At 44.2% G+C, this 19569-nt stretch overlaps 1 protein-coding gene across 3 annotated transcripts in view; it reads left to right on the plus strand.

Moving 5' to 3' along the window:
* st6gal2a (ST6 beta-galactosamide alpha-2,6-sialyltranferase 2a) overlaps window positions 1–19569 on the plus strand; it is a 157550-nt gene that overhangs the window by 46091 nt on the left and 91890 nt on the right. For 2 of the 3 annotated variants that reach the window (XM_038818876.1, XM_038818877.1), the window contains exon 3: window positions 588–1583. In XM_038818876.1, coding sequence (XP_038674804.1) covers window positions 647–1583 — 937 coding nt within the window. In that variant the 5' untranslated portion in view covers window positions 588–646. Of the gene's footprint in view, window positions 1–587; window positions 1584–13099; window positions 15309–19569 lie in introns of those variants that run through there. The other variant, XM_038818878.1, reaches the window with a different exon arrangement.

Genomic DNA, 19569 nt, shown 5'->3' on the forward strand with positions numbered 1-19569 from the left:
TCATTTCATTTCATTTCATTTTCATTTGTGGAGGTGTGTTCAGCACAGCACTGAGAGAGAGTGCTGCATTGTAGAGGTGTCTTCAGTACAGCTTTGAGAGAGTGCTGTCAGTGTGGAGGTGTCTTTTGAATGTTGCACTAAATTACCAAACTGCAAGCGGATGGATCATTGGTAAATATTCATCCTGCATACTTACTACCAAAAGTGCTACACAGGAGAACACATTTCCCTCATCTCACAAAGATATTTTATCTAAATTTATTAATTATGTTCTTTAAAATGTACACTCTCCACTGCAAAGTCTTTGGCAAACACTTGAATCATAATGGAATTCATGCCAAGGTGTCACTGTGTTGGAAGGACATTATTATGTCCCTTTTATGTGGTATCAGTGTTACCATAATGACGCTGAGCTGTTTTGGCTGCTGCACATCCTGACAACTGATGGCAGTGTCCCTTTAAGAGAACAATGTTGCCAGAGATTCCTTCTTTTAAATAAGGTGATTTTGAATGGCTAATTTTAACATTTTCTTCACTTGTGATCTTTCTCTGTTAATCAAATCTGTACTTTATTTTATTGTTTTTAGCTGGCTTTTTCACACTCCAGCTGTGCTGAATCCAAGAGGAGTTTGGGGCAGTTTGGACAATGAAAGCCAAGACCAAGCAATGGAAACAGCTAGTGCTGATTGGGATACTGGCATGGGCACTCGTCTTCTTGCTGCTGTTTACATATTTCACAGACTTCAAAACAGATGAGCGTCCAGCCAGCTCTTTCACATTCACTGAGACAAGAAGGCTGTTCCCCATACAGGGTAATCAGAGAATCTTTATGGGGGCTTTCCCAAATCCAAAGGTCTCAGCAAGTCAAAGAGAAAATAGCCTTTTATTTGTGAATGACGAAGATTCTGTACATTCATTGCATCTAGATTCTTTGAATGATGAAAATCTAAAATGGACCCAAGAGCAGGATAATGGTGAAGTTCAGGTGAAGATAAGATTGAAGAAGGTGAGGATTGGTAACCAGCAGCAAATTACAAACAAGTTGAGAGACGAGATAGTTAAAATTATTACCAAGGATGGGAATGCCTACGAGGAAACAATTATTCAAGATGCAAAGTCTAAGCATCACAAAAGCACAATGGAAAATATGGAACAACTAAGTTATCTGGAAGACCCATTACTTGAAAATCTAGATTCCTTAGACCTAGAGGACTTGGAGTTTTCAAAATCCAGTTCTGTGCTTGCCAAACTGTGGAGAGGAAATATTTCATCTGGGATGCTGAATCCTCGGTTGCAGAAAGCTATGAAAGACTATATGAATGAAAACAGACATGGTGTTCAGTTTCAAAGGAAAATGGGGACTGAAAAGATGTTTGGAGAAGAGCTTCTCTGTGAGCTGAAAAACAAAGTCAAAGTAAGAACCCTTGATGGGAAGGAGGCTCCATTTTCAACACCTGGCTGGAAAAAACACATTCCCAAAATTCCACTCAACAGGATCAGGATTAACACACGGTCGTTCAGAAATTGTGCTGTGGTCACATCTGCTGGTTCAATACTGAATTCCTCTCTTGGAGAAGAAATAGGTAGGAACAGAGTTTTTATAATTTTAAAGTGCAGATTGTGTTATTGACTTGAATGTTTAGCTTGCAAACAGTAGTTTCTGTGTGCAATGAGCAAGCTGGTAACTTGAAAAATCAAAGCTGGTTAAAATGAAAGTAACCCTTGGGAAGTTAGCTCTAACCTATTGAGAGGATAATTTGAACTATTCTACGAAAAGAGGTTTTGTCTACGGGTTTCGTCTTTCACTTTCCTCTATTTTAATTTTGTTCTTCTGAATGTAGTGAATCAGGCCAGAGTAGGTACAATGGGTGGTAAGTTTCTATCTGTCATCAAGCAACGTTTCTGCTTGTTTGAGACTTTACGGGTGGGGGGGGTACTTTTCATTGAGGTCACCATAGATGATCGAATCCAATCCTGTGGACTTCCAGCTATCTGGAACAGGAATCTTGACTCATTTATTTCCTTTACTTCCCAGGGCAATCTTGCGGATTGCAGTGTCCGCATTGCTAATCTAGCTAGGAATAACTAAGATAACGCTACAGGTCAAACACAGTATGCTCCTCCCCTATATAAGAACATAAGAACTAGGAGCAGGAGTAGGCCATCTGGCCCCTCGAGCCTGCTGCGCCATTCAATGAGATCATGGCTGATCTTTTGCAGGGCAGCACGGTGGCCTAGTGGTTAGCACAACCGCCTCACGGCGCTGAGGTCCCAGGTTCGATCCCGGCTCTGGGTCACTGTCCGTGTGGAGTTTGCACATTCTTCCCGTGTCTGCGTGGGTTTTGCCCCACAACCCAAAAAAAAATTGTGCAGAGTAGGTGGATTGGCTACGCCAAATTGCCCCTTAATTAGAACATAGAACATAGAACGATACAGCGCAGTACAGGCCCTTCGGCCCTCGATGTTGCACCGACATGGAAAAAATCTAAAGGCCATCTAACCTACACTATGCCCTTATCATCCATATGCTTATCCAATAAATTTTTAAATGCCCTCAATGTTGGCGTGTTCACTACTGTTGCAGGTAGGGCATTCCACGGCCTCACCACTCTTTGCGTAAAAAACCCACCTCTGACCTCTGTCCTATATCTATTACCCCTCAATTTAAGGCTATGTCCCCTCGTGCTAGCCACCTCCATCCGCGGGAGAAGGCTCTCGCTGTCCACCCTATCTAACCCTCTGATCATTTTGTATGCCTCTATTAAGTCACCTCTTAACCTTCTTCTCTCTAACGAAAACAACCTCAAGTCCATCAGCCTTTCCTCATAAGATTTTCCCTCCATACCAGGCAACATCCTGGTAAATCTCCTCTGCACCCGTTCCAAAGCTTCCACGTCCTTCCTATAATGAGGCGACCAGAACTGTACGCAATACTCCAAATGCGGACGTACTAGAGTTTTGTACAACTGCAACATGACCTCATGGCTCCGGAACTCAATCCCTCTACCAATAAAGGCCAACACACCATAGGCCTTCTTCACAACCCTATCAACCTGGGTGGCAACTTTCAGGGATCTATGTACATGGACACCGAGATCCCTCTGCTCATCCACACTACCAAGAATTTTACCATTAGCCAAATATTCCACATTTCTGTTATTCTTTCCAAAGTGAATCACCTCACACTTCTCCACATTAAACTCCATTTGCCACCTCTCAGCCCAGCTCTGCAGCTTATCTATGTCCCTCTGTAACCTGCAACATCCTTCCGCACTGTCTACAACTCCACCGACTTTAGTGTCGTCTGCAAATTTACTCACCCATCCTTCTGCGCCCTCCTCTAGATCATTTATAAAAATGACAAACAGCAACGGCCCCAGAACAGATCCTTGTGGTACGCCACTCGTAACTGAACTCCATTCTGAACATTTCCCATCAACTACCACTCTCTGTCTTCTTTCAACCAGCCAATTTCTGATCCACATCTCTAAATCACCCTCAATCCCCAGCCTCCGTATTTTCTGCAATAGCCGACCGTGGGGAACCTTATCAAACGCTTTACTGAAATCCATATACACCACATCAACTGCTCTACCCTCGTCTATCTGTTCAGTCACCTTCTCAAAGAACTCGATAAGGTTTGTGAGGCATGACCTACCCTTCACAAAACCATGCTGACTGTCCCTAATCATATTATTCCTATCTAGATGATTATAAATCGTATCTTTTATAATCCTCTCCAAGACTTTACCCACCACAGACGTTAGGCTCACCGGCCTATAGTTACCGGGGTTATCTCTACTCCCCTTCTTGAACAAAGGGACCACATTTGCTATCCTCCAGTCCTCTGGCACTATTCCTGTAGCCAATGATGACCTAAAAATCAAAGCCAAAGGCTCAGCAATCTCTTCCCTGGCTTCCCAGAGAATCCTAGGATAAATCCCATCCGGCCCCGGGGACTTATCTATTTTCACCTTGTCCAGAATTGCCAACACTTCTTCCCTACGCACCTCAATGCCATCTATTCTAATAGCCTGGGTCTCAGCATTCTCCTCCACATTATTATCTTTTTCTTGAGTGAATACTGACGAAAAGTATTCATTTAGTATCTCGCTTATCTCCTCAGCCTCCACACACAACTTCCCACCACTGTCCTTGACTGGCCCTACTCTTACCCTAGTCATTCTTTTATTCCTGACATACCTATAGAAAGCTTTTGGGTTTTCCTTGATCCTACCTGCCAAAGACTTCTCATGTCCCCTCCTTGCTCGTCTCAGCTCTCTCTTTAGATCCTTCCTCGCTTCCTTGTAACTATCAAGCGCCCCAACTGAAACTTCATGCCTCATCTTCACATAGGCCTCCTTCTTCCTCTTAACAAGAGATTCCACTTCTTTGGTAAACCACGGTTCCCTCGCTCGACCCCTTCCTCCCTGCCTGACTGGTACGTACTTATCAAGAACATGCAATAGCTGTTCCTTGAACAAGCTCCACATATCCAGTGTGCCCAACCCTTGCAGCCTACTTCTCCAACCAACACATCCTAAGTCATGTCTAATGGCATCATAATTGCCCTTCCCCCAGCTATAACTCTTGCCCTGCGGGGTATACTTATCCCTTTCCATCACTAACGTAAAGGTCACCGAATTGTGGTCACTGTTTCCAAAGTGCTCACCTACCTCCAGATCTAACACCTGGCCTGGTTCATTACCCAAAACCAAATCCAATGTGGCCTCGCCTCTTGTTGGCCTGTCAACATATTGTGTCAGGAAACCCTCCTGCACACATTGTACAAAGAATGACCCATCTAATGTACTCGAACTATATCTTTTCCAGTCAATATTTGGAAAGTTAAAGTCTCCCATAACAACTACCCTGTTACTTTCGCTCTTTTCCAGAATCATCTTCGCCATCCTTTCCTCTACATCCCTAGAACTATTAGGTGGCCTATAGAAAACTCCCAACAGGGTGACCTCTCCTTTCCTGTTTCTAACCTCAGCCCATACTACCTCAGAAGAAGAGTCCCCATCTAGCATCCTTTCCGCCACCGTAATACTGTCCTTGACTAGCAGCGCCACACCTCCCCCTCTTTTGCCCCCTTCTCTGAGCTTACTAAAACACCTAAACCCCGGAACCTGCAACAACCATTCCTGTCCCTGCTCTATCCATGTCTCTGAAATGGCCACAACATCGAAGTCCCAGGTACCAACCCATGCTGCCAGTTCCCCAACCTTATTTCGTATACTCCTGGCATTGAAGTAGACACACTTCAAACCACCTACCTGAACACTGGCACCCTCCTGCGAAGTCAAATCTGTGCTCCTGACCTCTATACTCTCAATCTCCCGTACCCCAAAACTACAATCCAGGTTCCCATGCCCCTGCTGAATTAGTTTAAACCCCCCCAAAGAGCACTAACAAATCTCCCCCCCAGGATATTGGTGCCCCTCAGGTTCAGATGTAGACCATCCTGTCTATAGAGGTCCCACCTTCCCCAGAAAGAGCCCCAGTTATCCAGAAATCTGAATCCCTCCCGCCTGCACCATCCCTGTAGCCACGTGTTTAATTGCTCTCTCTCCCTATTCCTTATCTCACTATCACGTGGCACGGGCAACAACCCAGAGATAACAACTCTGTTTGTTCTCGCTCTGAGCTTCCATCCTAGCTCCCTAAAGGCCTGCCTGACATCCTTGTCCCCTTTCCTACCTATGTCGTTAGTGCCAATGTGGACTACGACTTGGGGCTGCTCCCCCTCCCCCTTAAGGACCCGGAAAACACGATCCGAGACATCACTTACCCTTGCACCTGGGAGGCAACATACCAAACGTGAGTCTCTCTCGCTCCCACAAAATCTCCTATCTGTGCCCCTGACTATTGAGTCCCCAATTACTAATGTTCTACTCCTTTCCCCCCCTTCCCTTCTGAGCAACATGGACAGACTCCGTGCCAGAGGCCCGTACCCCATGGCTTACCCCTGGTAAGTCGTCCCCCCCACAAGTATCCAAAACGGTATACTTGTTACTCAGGGGAACGACCGCAGGGGGTCCCTGCACTGACTGCTTCTTCCCAGTCCCTCTTACAGTTACCCATCTATCTCCAGTCTTTGGTGTAACTACTTCCCTGAAGCTCCTATCTATGACCCCCTCTGCCTCCCGAATGATCCGAAGTTCATCCAGCTCAAGCTCCAGGTCCCTAACACGGTTTTTGAGGAGCTGGAGTTGGGTGCACTTCCCACAGATGAAATCAGCAGGGACACTGACGGCGTCCCTCACCTCAAACATTCTGCAGGAGGAGCATTGTACTGCCTTCCCTGACATCACCTCTAGATTTTAAAAAAAACAAGAAAAAGAAAAAGAAAGAAGAGCTTACCTGATATTACCTCAAACCCTGCTCCCGCTGAAAGGTAAGCAAATTTAAAGGCACTCACTCACCTTCACGACAGGCCCCTGCTCCCGCTTCCCAACCACCGTGGGGTGGGGGGGTTGGTTAGAGAAGGAGGCAGGGTGGGAAACACTCACGAAGTTTTTCGGGTTTAACTGTCACTTGCCAACAGCCTCTCCACAAACCACCTTCAACTTAGGCTGACCGCACTGCACGTATGCAAATTTCCCCAGAACAGCTGATCAGTAGCTCTGCTCTGCTGCCCTCTGGATGATTGCCTTCACTCAAACTCCTCGGGTCTACTTCGCAGATTCACCTTCAACTTAGGCTGACCGCACTGCACGTATGCAAATTTCCCCAGAACAGCTGATCAGTAGCTCTGCTCTGCTGCCCTCTGCTGGATCTAATTATTGGAAAAAATAATTGGGTAATCTAAATTGATTTTAAAAAAAATGGCTGATCTTTTGTGGACTCAGCTCCACTTTCCGGCCCGAACACCATAACCCTTAATCCCTTTATTCTTCAAAAAACTATCTATCTTTACTTTAAAAACATTTAATGAAGGAGCCTCAACTGCTTCACTGGGCAAGGAATTCCATAGATTTGCAACCCTTTGGGTGAAGACGTTCCTCCTAAACTCAGTCCTAAATCTACTTCCCCTTATTTTGAGGCTATGTCCCCTAGTTCTTCTTTCACCCGCCAGTGGAAACAACCTGCCCGCATCTATCCTATCTATTCCCATCATAATTTTAAATGTTTCTGTAAGATCCCCCCTCATCCTTCTAAATTCCAACGAGAACAGTCCCAGTCTACTCAACCTCTCCTCATAATCCAACCACTTCAGCTCTGGGATTAACCTAGTGAATCTCCTCTGCACACCCTCCAGTGCCAGTATATCCTTTCTCAAGTAAGGAGACCAAAACTGAACACAATACTCCAGGCGTGGCCTCACTAACACCTTATACAATTGCAACATAACCTCCCTAGTCTTAAACTCCATCTCTCTAGCAATGAAGGACAAAATTCCATTTGCTTTCTTAATCACCTGTTGCACCTGTAAACCAACTTTCTGTGACTCATGCACTAGCACACCCAGGTGTCTCTGCACAGCGGCATGCTTTAATATTTTATCGTTTAAATAATAATGCCGTTTGCTGTTATTCCTACCAAAATGGATAACCTCACATTTGTCAACATTGTATTCCATCTGCCAGACCCTAGCCCATTCACTTAACCTATCCAAATCCCTCTGCAGACTTCCAGTATCCTCTGCACTTGTCGCTTTACCACTCATCTTAGTGTCATCTGCAAACTTGGACACATTGCCCTTGGTCCCCAACTCCAAATCATCTATGTAAATTGTGAACAATTGTGGGCCCAACACGGATCCCTGAGGGACACCACTAGCTACTGATTGCCAACCAGAGAAACACCCATTAATCCCCACTCTTTGCTTTCTATTAGTTAACCAATCCTCTATCCATGCTACTACTTTACCCTTACTGCCATGCATCTTTATCTTATGCAGCAACCTTTTGTGTGGCACCTTGTCAAAGGCTTTCTGGAAATCCAGATATACCACATCCATTGGCTCCCCGTTATCTACTGCACTGGTAATGTCCTCAAAAAATTCCACTAAATTAGTTAGGCACGACCTGCCCTTTATGAACCCATGCTGTGTCTGCCCAATGGGACAATTTCTATCCAGATGCCTCGCTATTTCTTCCTTGATGATAGATTCCAGCATCTTCCCTACTACCGAAGTTAAGCTCACTGGCCTACAATTTCCTGCTTTCTGCCTACCTCCTTTTTTAAACAGTGGCGTCACGTTTGCTAATTTCCAATCCACCGGGACCACCCCAGAGTTTAGTGAATTTTGGTAAATCATCATTAGTGCATCTGCAATTTCCCTAGCCATCTCTTTTAGCACTCTGGGATGCATTCCATCAGGGCCAAGAGACTTGTCTACCTTTAGCCCCATTAGCTTGCCCATCACTACCTCCTTAGTGATAACAATCCTCTTAAGGTCCTCACCTGCCATAGCCTTATTTCTATCAGTCGCTGGCATGTTATTTGTGTCTTCCACTGTGAAGACCGACCCAAAAAACCTGTTCAGTTCCTCAGCCATTTCCTCATCTCCCATTATTAAAACTCCCTTCTCATCCTCTAAAGGACCAATATTTACCTTAGCCACTCTTTTTTGTTTTATATATTTGTAAAAACTTTTACTGTCTGTTTTCATATTCTGAGCAAGTTTACTCTCATACTCTATCTTACTCTTCTTTATAGCTTTTTTAGTAGCTTTCTGTTGCCCCCTAAAGATTTCCCAGTCCCCTAGTCTCCCACCAATCTTTGCCACTTTATATGCTTTTTCCTTCAATTTGATACTCCCCCTTATTTCCTTAGATATCCACGGTCGATTTTCCCTCTTTCTACCGTCCTTCCTTTTTGTTGGTATAAACCTTTGCTGAGCACTGTGAAAAATCGCTTGGAAGGTTCTCCACTGTTCCTCAACTGTTCCACCATAAAGTCTTAGCTCCCAGTCTACCTTAGCTAGTTCTTCTCTCATCCCCTTGTAATCTCCTTTGTTTAAACACTGAACACTAGTATTTGATTTTACTTTCTCACCCTCCATCTGTATTTTAAATTCCACCATATTGTGATCGCTCCTTCCAAGAGGATCCCTAACTATGAGATCATGAATCAATCCTGTCTCATTACACAGGACAAGATCTAGGACCGCTTGTTCCCTCGTAGGTTCCATTACATACTGTTCTAGGAAACTATCGCGGATACATTCTATAAACTCCTCCTCGAGGTTGCCTTGACCGACCTGGTTAAACCAATCGACATGTAGATTAAAATCCCCCATGATAACTGCTGTACCATTTCTACATGCATCAGTTATTTCTTTGTTTATTGCCTGCCCCACCATAATGTTACTATTTAGTGGCCGATAGACTACTCCTATCAGTGACCTTTTTCGCCTTACTATTCCTGATTTCCACCCAAATGGATTCAACCTTATCCTCCATAGGACCGATGTCATCCCTTACTATTGCCCGGATAGCTCGTGTTGAATCAAACCTGTTGGACTTTAACCTGGTGTTGTAAGACTTCTTACTGTGCTCACCCCAGTCCAACGCCGGCATCTCCACATCATTGCCCGGATGTCATCCTTAAATAACAGAGCAACACCACCTCCCTTACCATCCACTCTGTCCTTCCGAATAGTTTGATACCCTCAGATATTTAACTCCCAGTCGTGACCATCCTTTAACCATGTTTCAGTAATGGCCACTAAATCATAGTCATAAATGATTCGGTGCAACATGATGTGGTGCATTTTCTGATGGAGCCATTGGGGCAAGGGACTCACAAATGCTGGCCCTTTGCTAAGTTTTATGGAAATGTTCATGCAGACATATTGGATGGGATTCTCTGTCGGTTCACGTCAGCGGGATTCTCCAGTTCCACTGCAGTGAATTGGAGTCTTGGATGAGAGTCAGATTCTACGGGCGCAATTCTCCCATCGGGAGACCAAGTCCCGACGGCGAAGTGAAAACCGGAGTGTTTCACTCTGGCTTCGGAGGCCGCTCCCAGCGCCCTATTCTCCCGCCCCCGGGGGGCTAGGAGCGGCGCCACGTCATTTACGCGCGCCGGGCCTTAGCGCCACGTAAAAGCGCACCACGTAAATGATGCAGCCGCCGTGGCGTAAATGACATCACCCACGCATGCGCGGTTGCCGTCCTCCCTGCGGCCACCCCACAAGAAGATGTCGGATGGATCTTGCGGGGCGGCGGAGGAAAGGAGGTCCTCCTTCAGAGAGGCCGGCCCGCCGATTGGTGGGCACCGATCACGTCCCGCCGGCAGCGACCAGGTGTGAACAGCGCCGGCGGGAACCCGTCGTGTTGGGCAGGCTGCTCGGCCCATCTGGGCCGGAAAATCGCCGCTCACCCGTTACAAACGGCGAGCGGCGATTCTCCCAGCAGCCAGCCGTGAATCTCGCCACGCCAGTTTAGAGGGGGTGGGAGAATCCCACCCGGCGTGGGGGTGGGGAGAATTCCGCCCTGCATTCTCTCTAGCAGCAGTAGCGGGGCACACTGGGATCTAAGAATCCTGCCATGTGTATAGTTGATGTTGGATGAAATTTTGCAGAAGTATCTCAAAAGTTAGAGATATTTGAATTTTTTAAAGTGCAGGCAACTCACAGCCCTGAAGAATGGCATAGAGCAAGCTAATACAGGCTGATTTTTCTTTAGCCCAGTGAACACACAATTCAACATATCAACTATATATCAAAGTACATTGGACAACTCAAGGTTGTTGTAAGTAGTCCAGCTATGGTGGATGTGAATGATTACACTGGAGAAAAAAGGGAAGACAAATAAATTAATCAAAACAAATCATAACAAATTGGTTCAGTTGCTTGAAATTTCTCAGATTTCTACATTCATACAGTTATTCAATGTTAATCTAACATGTATATCCCACCCAATTTTGTTTGTTCTGCTTCACGTTCAACTTTCCTGTTGATTGGGGGCAGCACGGTGGCACAGTGGTTAGCACTGTTGCTTCACAACGCAAGGAATCTGGGTTCGATTCCCAGCTTGAGTCACTGTCCGTGTGGAGTCTGCATGTTCTCCCTGTATCTCCGAGGGTTCCCTCCGGGTACTCCGGTTTCCTCCCGCAAGTCCCGAAAGACGTGCTGTTAGGTAATTTGGACATCCTGAATTCTCCTTCTGTGTACCCGAACAGGCACCGGAATGTGGTGGCTCGGGTTCTCACAGTAACATCATTGCAGTGTTAATATAAGCCTCCTTGCGACAATAAAGATTATTGTTATTCTTATTATTATTATTTTCCTCTCATGGCTCAGCTCATACCCCCTCATTTACTTGATTCAGTTTATGCCACTGAAGAACACTGACGTTTTAAAATAATCACTGTGTGCTTGTAAACTTGTTACTTGCCGTACTTGGTTATAATTGCCATATGTGGCAGCAAAGATTAATTAGGGGAATAAGTAAAGCCTAAGCCAACTGAGAACAGAAAATGGTCTAATGAATGGTGGATTTCAGGATTCAAGTGAGTAAAACCAGCTTCTATTTGCTTTTCGCAGTTTTAGAACATTCTAAATCACGTCAAAGCGTAATCACAGTTTGGGGCAGCACTTTGGTGCCGTGGATAGCACTGTTGTCTCACAACGCTGAGAACCCGGGTTTGATCCTATCCCCGGGTCACTGTCCGTGTGGAGTTTACACATTCTCCCCGTATCTACGTGGGTCTCACCCCCACAACCCAAAGATGTGCAAGTTAGGTGAATTGGCGACACCAAATTGCCCCTTAATTGGCAAAAAAATAATTGGGTACTCTCAATTTATTTTTAATAAAGCATAGTCACTGTTAAAATATAGGAACTGCAAAGGTCAATTTTTACACAACTTCACACAAACAGCAATGGTTACAGGATATTGATGAGGACATTGGACCCGGTTCCCAATTATTCAAAGTACATGCTTCACCAATTACAACAGGCACTTTAGTTTTAATGTGATTCGCTTATTACATGGTGGATGTTGGAATTAAAAATTAATTATTAAAAAAATGCTGGTAAGGTAGCGCAGTGGTTAGCATTGCTGCCTTACAGCGCCGAGGTCCCAGGTTCGATCCCAGCTCTGGGTCACTGTCCGTATGGAGTTTGCACATTCTCCCTGTGGTTTCGGCCCCACAACACAAAGATGTGCAGGATAGGTGGATTGGTCACGCTAAATTGCCCCTTAATTGGAAAAACATGAATTGGGTATGCTCAATTGTTTTTTAAAAATGCTGGTCCCAAGCCTATGGCAGCACTGCCAACTAGCACGGATTTTCCCTATTTCATATTTCATATGGAAAATCTGCTTGAAGACTGCAAAACGATATCTGAAATATGTGATCCACTGCAGCCCTAGGTCAAATCCAACCTGACACTGTACTGAAGGAGAGTATTTAAGCGCCAAGTTTTTTTTGGGAGGGAAGAAAAAAAATTATTAAGGGGCAGCTTCCAGTAAAGGGCTGGCTGGCTTTATGGGGTCGGGTGGCGGGGAGCTCCTGAAACGCTTTGATTGGTTTCCTTGGCGACAGCTGCTGGAAGACAGGCTTGAAGACTGCGCTGGGGCCCCGTTCTCTCTCATCTTTGCCCTGCACACTATACAGCGCATGCGTGTCATGTGATCCGTCCCGCGGCCTCACAGGAGGCTTGTATTGGGGGAAAAAAATCACGCCGAGGGTCGACCACAATACATAATCACGCGTAGATCACCTACATCATCATAGGCCTGTACAGCATTGGAAATTGTTTGGTGTAATGTGATGCAATTTAAAATTGTTTGGTAGTTCCCTTTTGTTCTACTCTGCCCTTTGGGAATCCGGATTCCATCCTTAATAATTTTAAAACACAGATGGGTAATTTAAACCCTGCTGCATTGTTCACTGTGCAGTATTATAGAATATGTTTCCTGGTGCTTTCCATTATCTACCATTTCCAGCTGCTTCTGTTTTGACTTAGTCAAGTGGGGAGCAAGCGAGCCACAGCAGGGCTGTTTGCATAGCAGTTACCAGTAGGCCTCATTTCAAGCCTGTTAGTGCCTTGTACTGACGGCATAGTCAAGTTGGAAGAAAAAACCCATGGAAATGTTGAGTAAGTAGCGATCATGATTTTATCTGGTGCTAAATCTAGAAAACAGACTTTCAAGAAGGACTACACATCAAGATTGTCCTTTATTGAACAATCGAGAAAGGATGAATACACTGCGGGATGTAACATCTGCTCATCATACTTCAGCATCGCTCATAGAGGAGCAAATGACATACAGGCACGTATGTGATCCAGGAAACATCATGCTATGGCGCAAGCTTCTGAAAGCATCCTCAACACCAAACCTTTCATGCAACAGAAACTTTGATGACACATTTCCTAACCAAACCTTTCATGCAACAGAAAGACTACTCGGTCATAAGAGCAGAAACTTTGATGACACATTTCCTAACCGAGCACAATGTGACATTTTCTGCTACCGATCATTTGACTGATCTTGTGAAAGTGATGCTTCCGGACAGCTCCATTGCTTCTAAGTTTGCTTCACACCGGACCAAGACAACAGCAATTGTCAAGACTCTAGGCCAAGAGACGCAAGGTGACATCCTTGGGGAAAATAAGGGAAGTCCCGTTCTCAACCGATGGGGAGTTTTGACCGTAGTGGGGAGGAACAACTTTATCCTATCATTGTTTGGTTTTTTGACACTGATGTGAATAAGGGTGATCAGTGTGCTACTTGAAATAGCAACAAGAGAGGCAAAAACATTTTCCAACTTCTGGACAATGTTCTTAAGGAAAACAATATTACTTGGAGAAACATAATATGGTTTTCTGCAGACAATGCAGCAGTGATGATGGGAGTCCACAATCGTGTTGCTTCCGTGGTGAAGAAAGAATACCCAGATATTTTCATTCTTGGATGTCCATGCCACCTTTGTCAAGCCTCCAGCGGCAGAGACCATCACCAAGGTGATTGCTCAACCTCAACATACACAGGGTAATGTTACATGTTGCACATTATCTACAACAAGAACATTGCTTGCAGGGAAAAAAAACAGCATTCATGTTCTGAAAGCAAAGATTTGTTGCCTGGTTTCAGCTGCTGTCAGGATCAGGCCTCTGCAACAATGACCAAAATGACCAGTGCAGGATCTGATCAGAAAACTGTTGTACTTGTGCATGGTAGCAAGACTGACAATAATAAGAAAGATGGAAAAAGCAGCACTTCCTATGTTCAACAGGCTCAATCTAGAGCTCCAAAATGAAGCTCCCAAGATACAGATTCTAGGTCGGAAGTTGCTTGACTTTCTTCAGGAGTTGCTTTGCTTTGCTTTGTGAAACCTGCTACAAATGCCATTGTTCCATTGCCTGCTAGCTGCATGTACAAATGTAATCAGAAGTCTGATGACGACCTTGTCGTTAGTGAACAAGCCAGGCAGTTTCTCAAGGTGGAACACCACGCCTCACAAGATAGGAGTAACTTCTACTCATTAGTGCGAAAATACTATGTTGCAGTGTGTGACTATGTCACCACCAAGTTTCCCCTTCAGAATGAATTGCTGCTACATGCAAGAGTGACAAATCCAAGGGGGGGATGGAGGGAAACTGAACATCAGTTCATTACTTTGCAAAGCGATTCCATATCATGGAAGATGTTCTGGATTTTTTAGAAGTGGAATTTGCTCAATTCCAGGTTGACTCATTGGAAGATATTACAATAGACAGACACTCAGATGAAGTTTGGGTGGATATCTCCCAGCTGATGGGAAAATCAACCGGTGAGCTGAAGTATCGTCATCTTCCAAAAATCATGCTGGCAGTCTTGTCACTCACGCGTAGTAATGCCAGAAATGAATGAATCTTCAGTCTGGTCAGGAAGAACTCCACTGAGTTTCGGCCCAGTTTAGGAACCGAGACATTCTCTGACTTCTTAACCCAGAAAGTCTACACTCAAGCCAAAGGACAGTGCTGTCTAAAATGCAATTCAATGTAAAACTGCTTGATAAGTATAAAAGAGCTATACGTACATCCCTAACTAAGCTCGAGGTAAACTCTAAAATTAAGATGAAAGCAGGTGATTGTAACACTATCTGATAAATGGAAAAGAGCTGCATCAGTAAGGTTGAACTGAGCTCTGATACTGGAGTAAGGACAATTTTGAACTTCATGTAAAAAGGTGAATGTTTAGTTCACATTTTTCATTCCTAGATTTTCTGAATGTTTGAAACTGGATTCATGATTATGTACATCATGTATGTAAGAGCATTCGATTTGCATTTTCCGCTCATGTTTTAGATTTGTGCAATAAAGATGTAAAGCCTTCAGATTGGTGGGCATTATTTCTTTGAAATAAAAAAAACGATTTTACTGCCAAAATACTGATTTTTTGTATCTGAAATAATGATTTCTGTTGGGAAAGGTTGGTAGCTCTGTTATGGTTGTCATTGAGAGATGTCAGATAAGAGACCAATGAATTATAGCTGTTTGGGAGAAACTATCAACATCCTGGGAGTTACCATTGACTAGAAACTGAACTGGACTAGCCATACAAATACTGTGGCTACAAGAACAGATCAGAGGCTAAGAATCCTGTGGCGAGCAACTCGCGACCTGATCCACCAAAGCCTGACCACCATCTAAAAGACACAAGTCAGGAGTGTGATGGAATACTCTCCATTTGCCTGGATGAGTACAATTTCAACAGCACTCGAGAAGCTCAGCGCCATCCAGAACAAATCAGCCAGATTGATTGGCATCCCACCCACAAACATTTACTCCCTCCACCACCGACATATAGTGGCAGTAGTGCATACCATCTACAAGATACGCTGCAGGATCTCACCAGGGCTTAGACTGCACCTTCCAAATCCACAACTGCTACCATCGCGAAGGACAATGGCAGTAGACACATGAGTAGGACAATGGCAGTAAACACCCACCATCTGGAAGTACCCTTTTGTTATGGGAGCTGTCTTTGTTCCCCTTAAGAGACCAGGCAACACTTAGAGTTCGCGTTTAAGATCATTATTCAAGCTTTTGCAGGGACGTCTGTCTCCAGCATGTGGCTGACACAGACTTCCCGAATGATATATTGCAACTGTAATTATACCTTTAACTTATCTTACAAGTGATTTGCATATACCAATCAAAAGTATACATTTGTTCTAAGGTAATCAATATCCAATTGCAGCCAATAGTTCTGATTACTTATTAATATCATGTGAGTACACTTAACTAATTGCAATTTTTCCAGGCTTACCTAATTACAATATCCAATTTCTAACGAGGCATATAACATGGGGTATATTATCAGCGAACACGCATCCTTGGTCCTTGAATGTCTGTTATGGTGGCAAAGTGGTTAGCACTGCTGCCTCACAGCTTCAATTCTGACCTCCCCGAACTCCTGTGTGGAGTTTGCACCTTCTCCCCATGTCTGCGTGGGTTTCCTTCGGGTGCTCCGGTTTCTTCCCACAGTTTAAAGATGTGCAGGTTAGGTGGATTGGCCATTCTAAATTTCCCCTTAGTGTGCAAAATGTTAGGCGGAGTTACTGGGTTACAGGGATAGGGTGGAGGCATGGGCTTAAGTAGGGTGCTCTTTCCAAGGTCCGGTGCAGACCCGATGGGCCGAATGCCCTCCTTCTGTACTGTAGGGATTCTATGATTCCAAGCTGTGACTTATTGTGGTGTATCAGAACATGTCTGTAGTTCTTGACTATCATCTGAGCAGAGATTCAAAATGGCATCCCTGAGGTCTATGTACCCTCCCCTATCTCTTATTTTTATTGCTTCCACAGCTGTGTAGCTTTGGTAACTTTGGCATCAGTCACTCTAAAATCTATAATCCTTCCAACAATATGCTGTCTAAAACTACATAGAATCATAGAATTTACAGTGCAGAAGGAGACCATTTGGCCCATTGAGTCTGCACTGGCACTTGGAAAGAGCACCCTACTTAAGCCCACGCCTCCACCCTATCCGCATAACCCAGCAACCCCACCCAACCTTTTTTAAGGGCAATTTATCATGACCAATCCACCTAGTCTGCTCATCTTTGGAGCGTAGGAGGAAACCGGAGCACCCGGAGGAAACCCACGCAAACACTGGGAGAACGTGCAGACTCCACACATACAGTGACCCAAGCTGCCAATCGAACCTGGGACCATGGAGATGTGAAGCAACTGTGCTACCATTGTGCTACCGTGCTGCCCATGCTATATGCACTACTCCAATTGAAATGTTATTAAACTTGTATATACAGATTTATCATCACCTTTTGTCATATCTCTTGCATTAAAAGCTTGAAATACATTCACCTTTTTTGAACAGAGTATCAACTTGAGGTAATGCCTTGTGAGCCTTTAGCTCCAAGTCTTACATAGCAAAGAATGTTGTGAAGAATGAAAAATGAAAATCGCTTATTGTCACAAGTAGGCTTCAAATGAAGTTACTGTGAAAAGCCCCTAGTCGCCACATTCCGGCGCCTGTTTGGGGAGGCTGGTACGGGAATGTGGCGACTAGGGGCTTTTCACAGTAACTCCATTTGAAGCCTGCTTGTGACAATAAGCGATTTTCATTTTTCATTCTTTACAACATGTTGTCACATCCAATCTCCGCGCAAAAAAAACCCCTTGTTGATGCACCAGATAGAGCTCAATGCCAGTAAGTGTGAGGTGATACACTTTGCAAAATAAACCCAACAGAAATTATACCATGAGCGGAAGTAAACTCGGTACTATGTAAGAACAGAAAGACTTGGAGCTACAGGCTTACAAGGCATTGCCTCAAGTTGATATTCTGTTCAAAAAAGGTGAATGGGTTTCAAGCTTTTAATGCAAGAGATATGACAAAAGGTGATGATATGAGAAATGAGCTTTGACAAAGGGTCACCTGGACTCGAAATATTAGCTTTTTTATCTCCCTACAGATGCCACCAGACCTGCTGAGGTTTTCCAGCATTTTCTTTTTTGGTGTTAAACCAAGGTCCTGTCTGTCCCTTCCAGTTGACATAAAAGATCCCAAGGTGCTATCATGGGAGGAACTGTAGAATTCTTTCAGTTTCCAGGCCAATATTTGTAAGGGGATCCATTTTCTTCTGCCTTAAACTGGTCTTGGACACGAGAATTACAAGAACAAAATGCATGCAGTAAATAGGATTTATTTATTGAACCGACAAAATCACAATGCAAACTCCTTTCAATTTGACTGACATTTAGAATCACCCACTGAACTGGTTGTTACCGGCGGTGATTGTCGACCTGGATCAGGAGATGGCTGGTCCCCATCCTCCTTTCCCTGACTGCAGTAGTCACCCTTTGATGTTGTCCTGTTTTATAGTGTTCGGGTCACATTATCACACATCTGGACCTCCAGCGTAGATTCCATTAAAATTACGCTGGATTATCCGACTCTTCGCACCCATTTACCCTGATCCTTTTCAATGTGCTGAACAATGCAAGAAATACAAGGGCATAGGCAATTCTGCTGGTTCCACACAAAAGAATAACATGATTTTCCTCCCACAGTGAGTGGCATTTAGTTCATAGCTTACTCAGGGGTAAATGCTTCTTTTATTCTCAGCAGGAACTGCTGGTAATTCGTAATTACAGTTAACCTGTCATTGGTCTTCTGCTATTGCTCTTCAAATCAATCATAAGTCAGTTGGCTCATTCTCTCTGTATGTCAAGGTTTTATTTTTATAATCTTTAGTGTCACAAGTAGGCTTACATTAATGCTGCAATGAAGTTACTGTGAAAAGCCCCTAGTCGCCACATTCCAGCACCTGTTCAGGAACAGAGTTAGAATTCAGAATGTCCAATTCATCTAACAGCATGTCTTCCAGAACTTGCGGGAGGAAACCAGAGCACCCGGAGGAAACCCACGCAGACACGAGGGGAACATGCAGACTCCGCACAGGACAGTGACCCAAATCGGGTATCGAACCTGGGACCCTGGCGCTGTGAAGCAACAGTGCTATCCACTGTGCTACCATGCTGTAACTGTTTCATCTCTTCCATACTTATCCCACAACCAATGTATAAAACAAGTATTAATCATGTATTTCATTGCTGTTTATGGAACACTGCTACACACAAATTGGTTGCTGCATTTACATTTCAAAAGTACTTTGTAGACTGAAAATTACTTTGGTACATCCTGAAATAATGAAAGGTACTGTAATAATGCAAGTTCTTTCTTTTTAGATGAGACAATAATTATAAAGGACAAATGAATAAGGGTGAATTTTTCAGTAAAGGCACAATGATTTTGGTAAAGGGACGGTAACTCCGAAGAGAACCATTGTCATCCAGGATGGTGGTTTGATGAGAGTGGTAGATAACTGATCACAAGTTAGGTGGGGAGGCAATCAGTGGAACAGAGATCAGTTTCATGGAAGTGTTTGGACAGAACAAGGCGAAAGAAACTTGAATTGCCTTGGTTTGGACCTTGAATTGTCGAGACGATGAAGGGTGCGAAGAAGCGTTGGAAGTAATATAGAGTCAGTTGCATTAATTTAGGCTATATATAAGACCACCTATATATGGTTACTATAAAATAATGAACAGATTTGCAGACTTTGAACATGACTCAAAGCACCAATCGAAAACCAA

Source organism: Scyliorhinus canicula, chromosome 14 (genome assembly GCF_902713615.1).
Source record: "Scyliorhinus canicula chromosome 14, sScyCan1.1, whole genome shotgun sequence".
In the NCBI taxonomy this organism is placed as follows: Eukaryota; Metazoa; Chordata; class Chondrichthyes; order Carcharhiniformes; family Scyliorhinidae; genus Scyliorhinus; species Scyliorhinus canicula.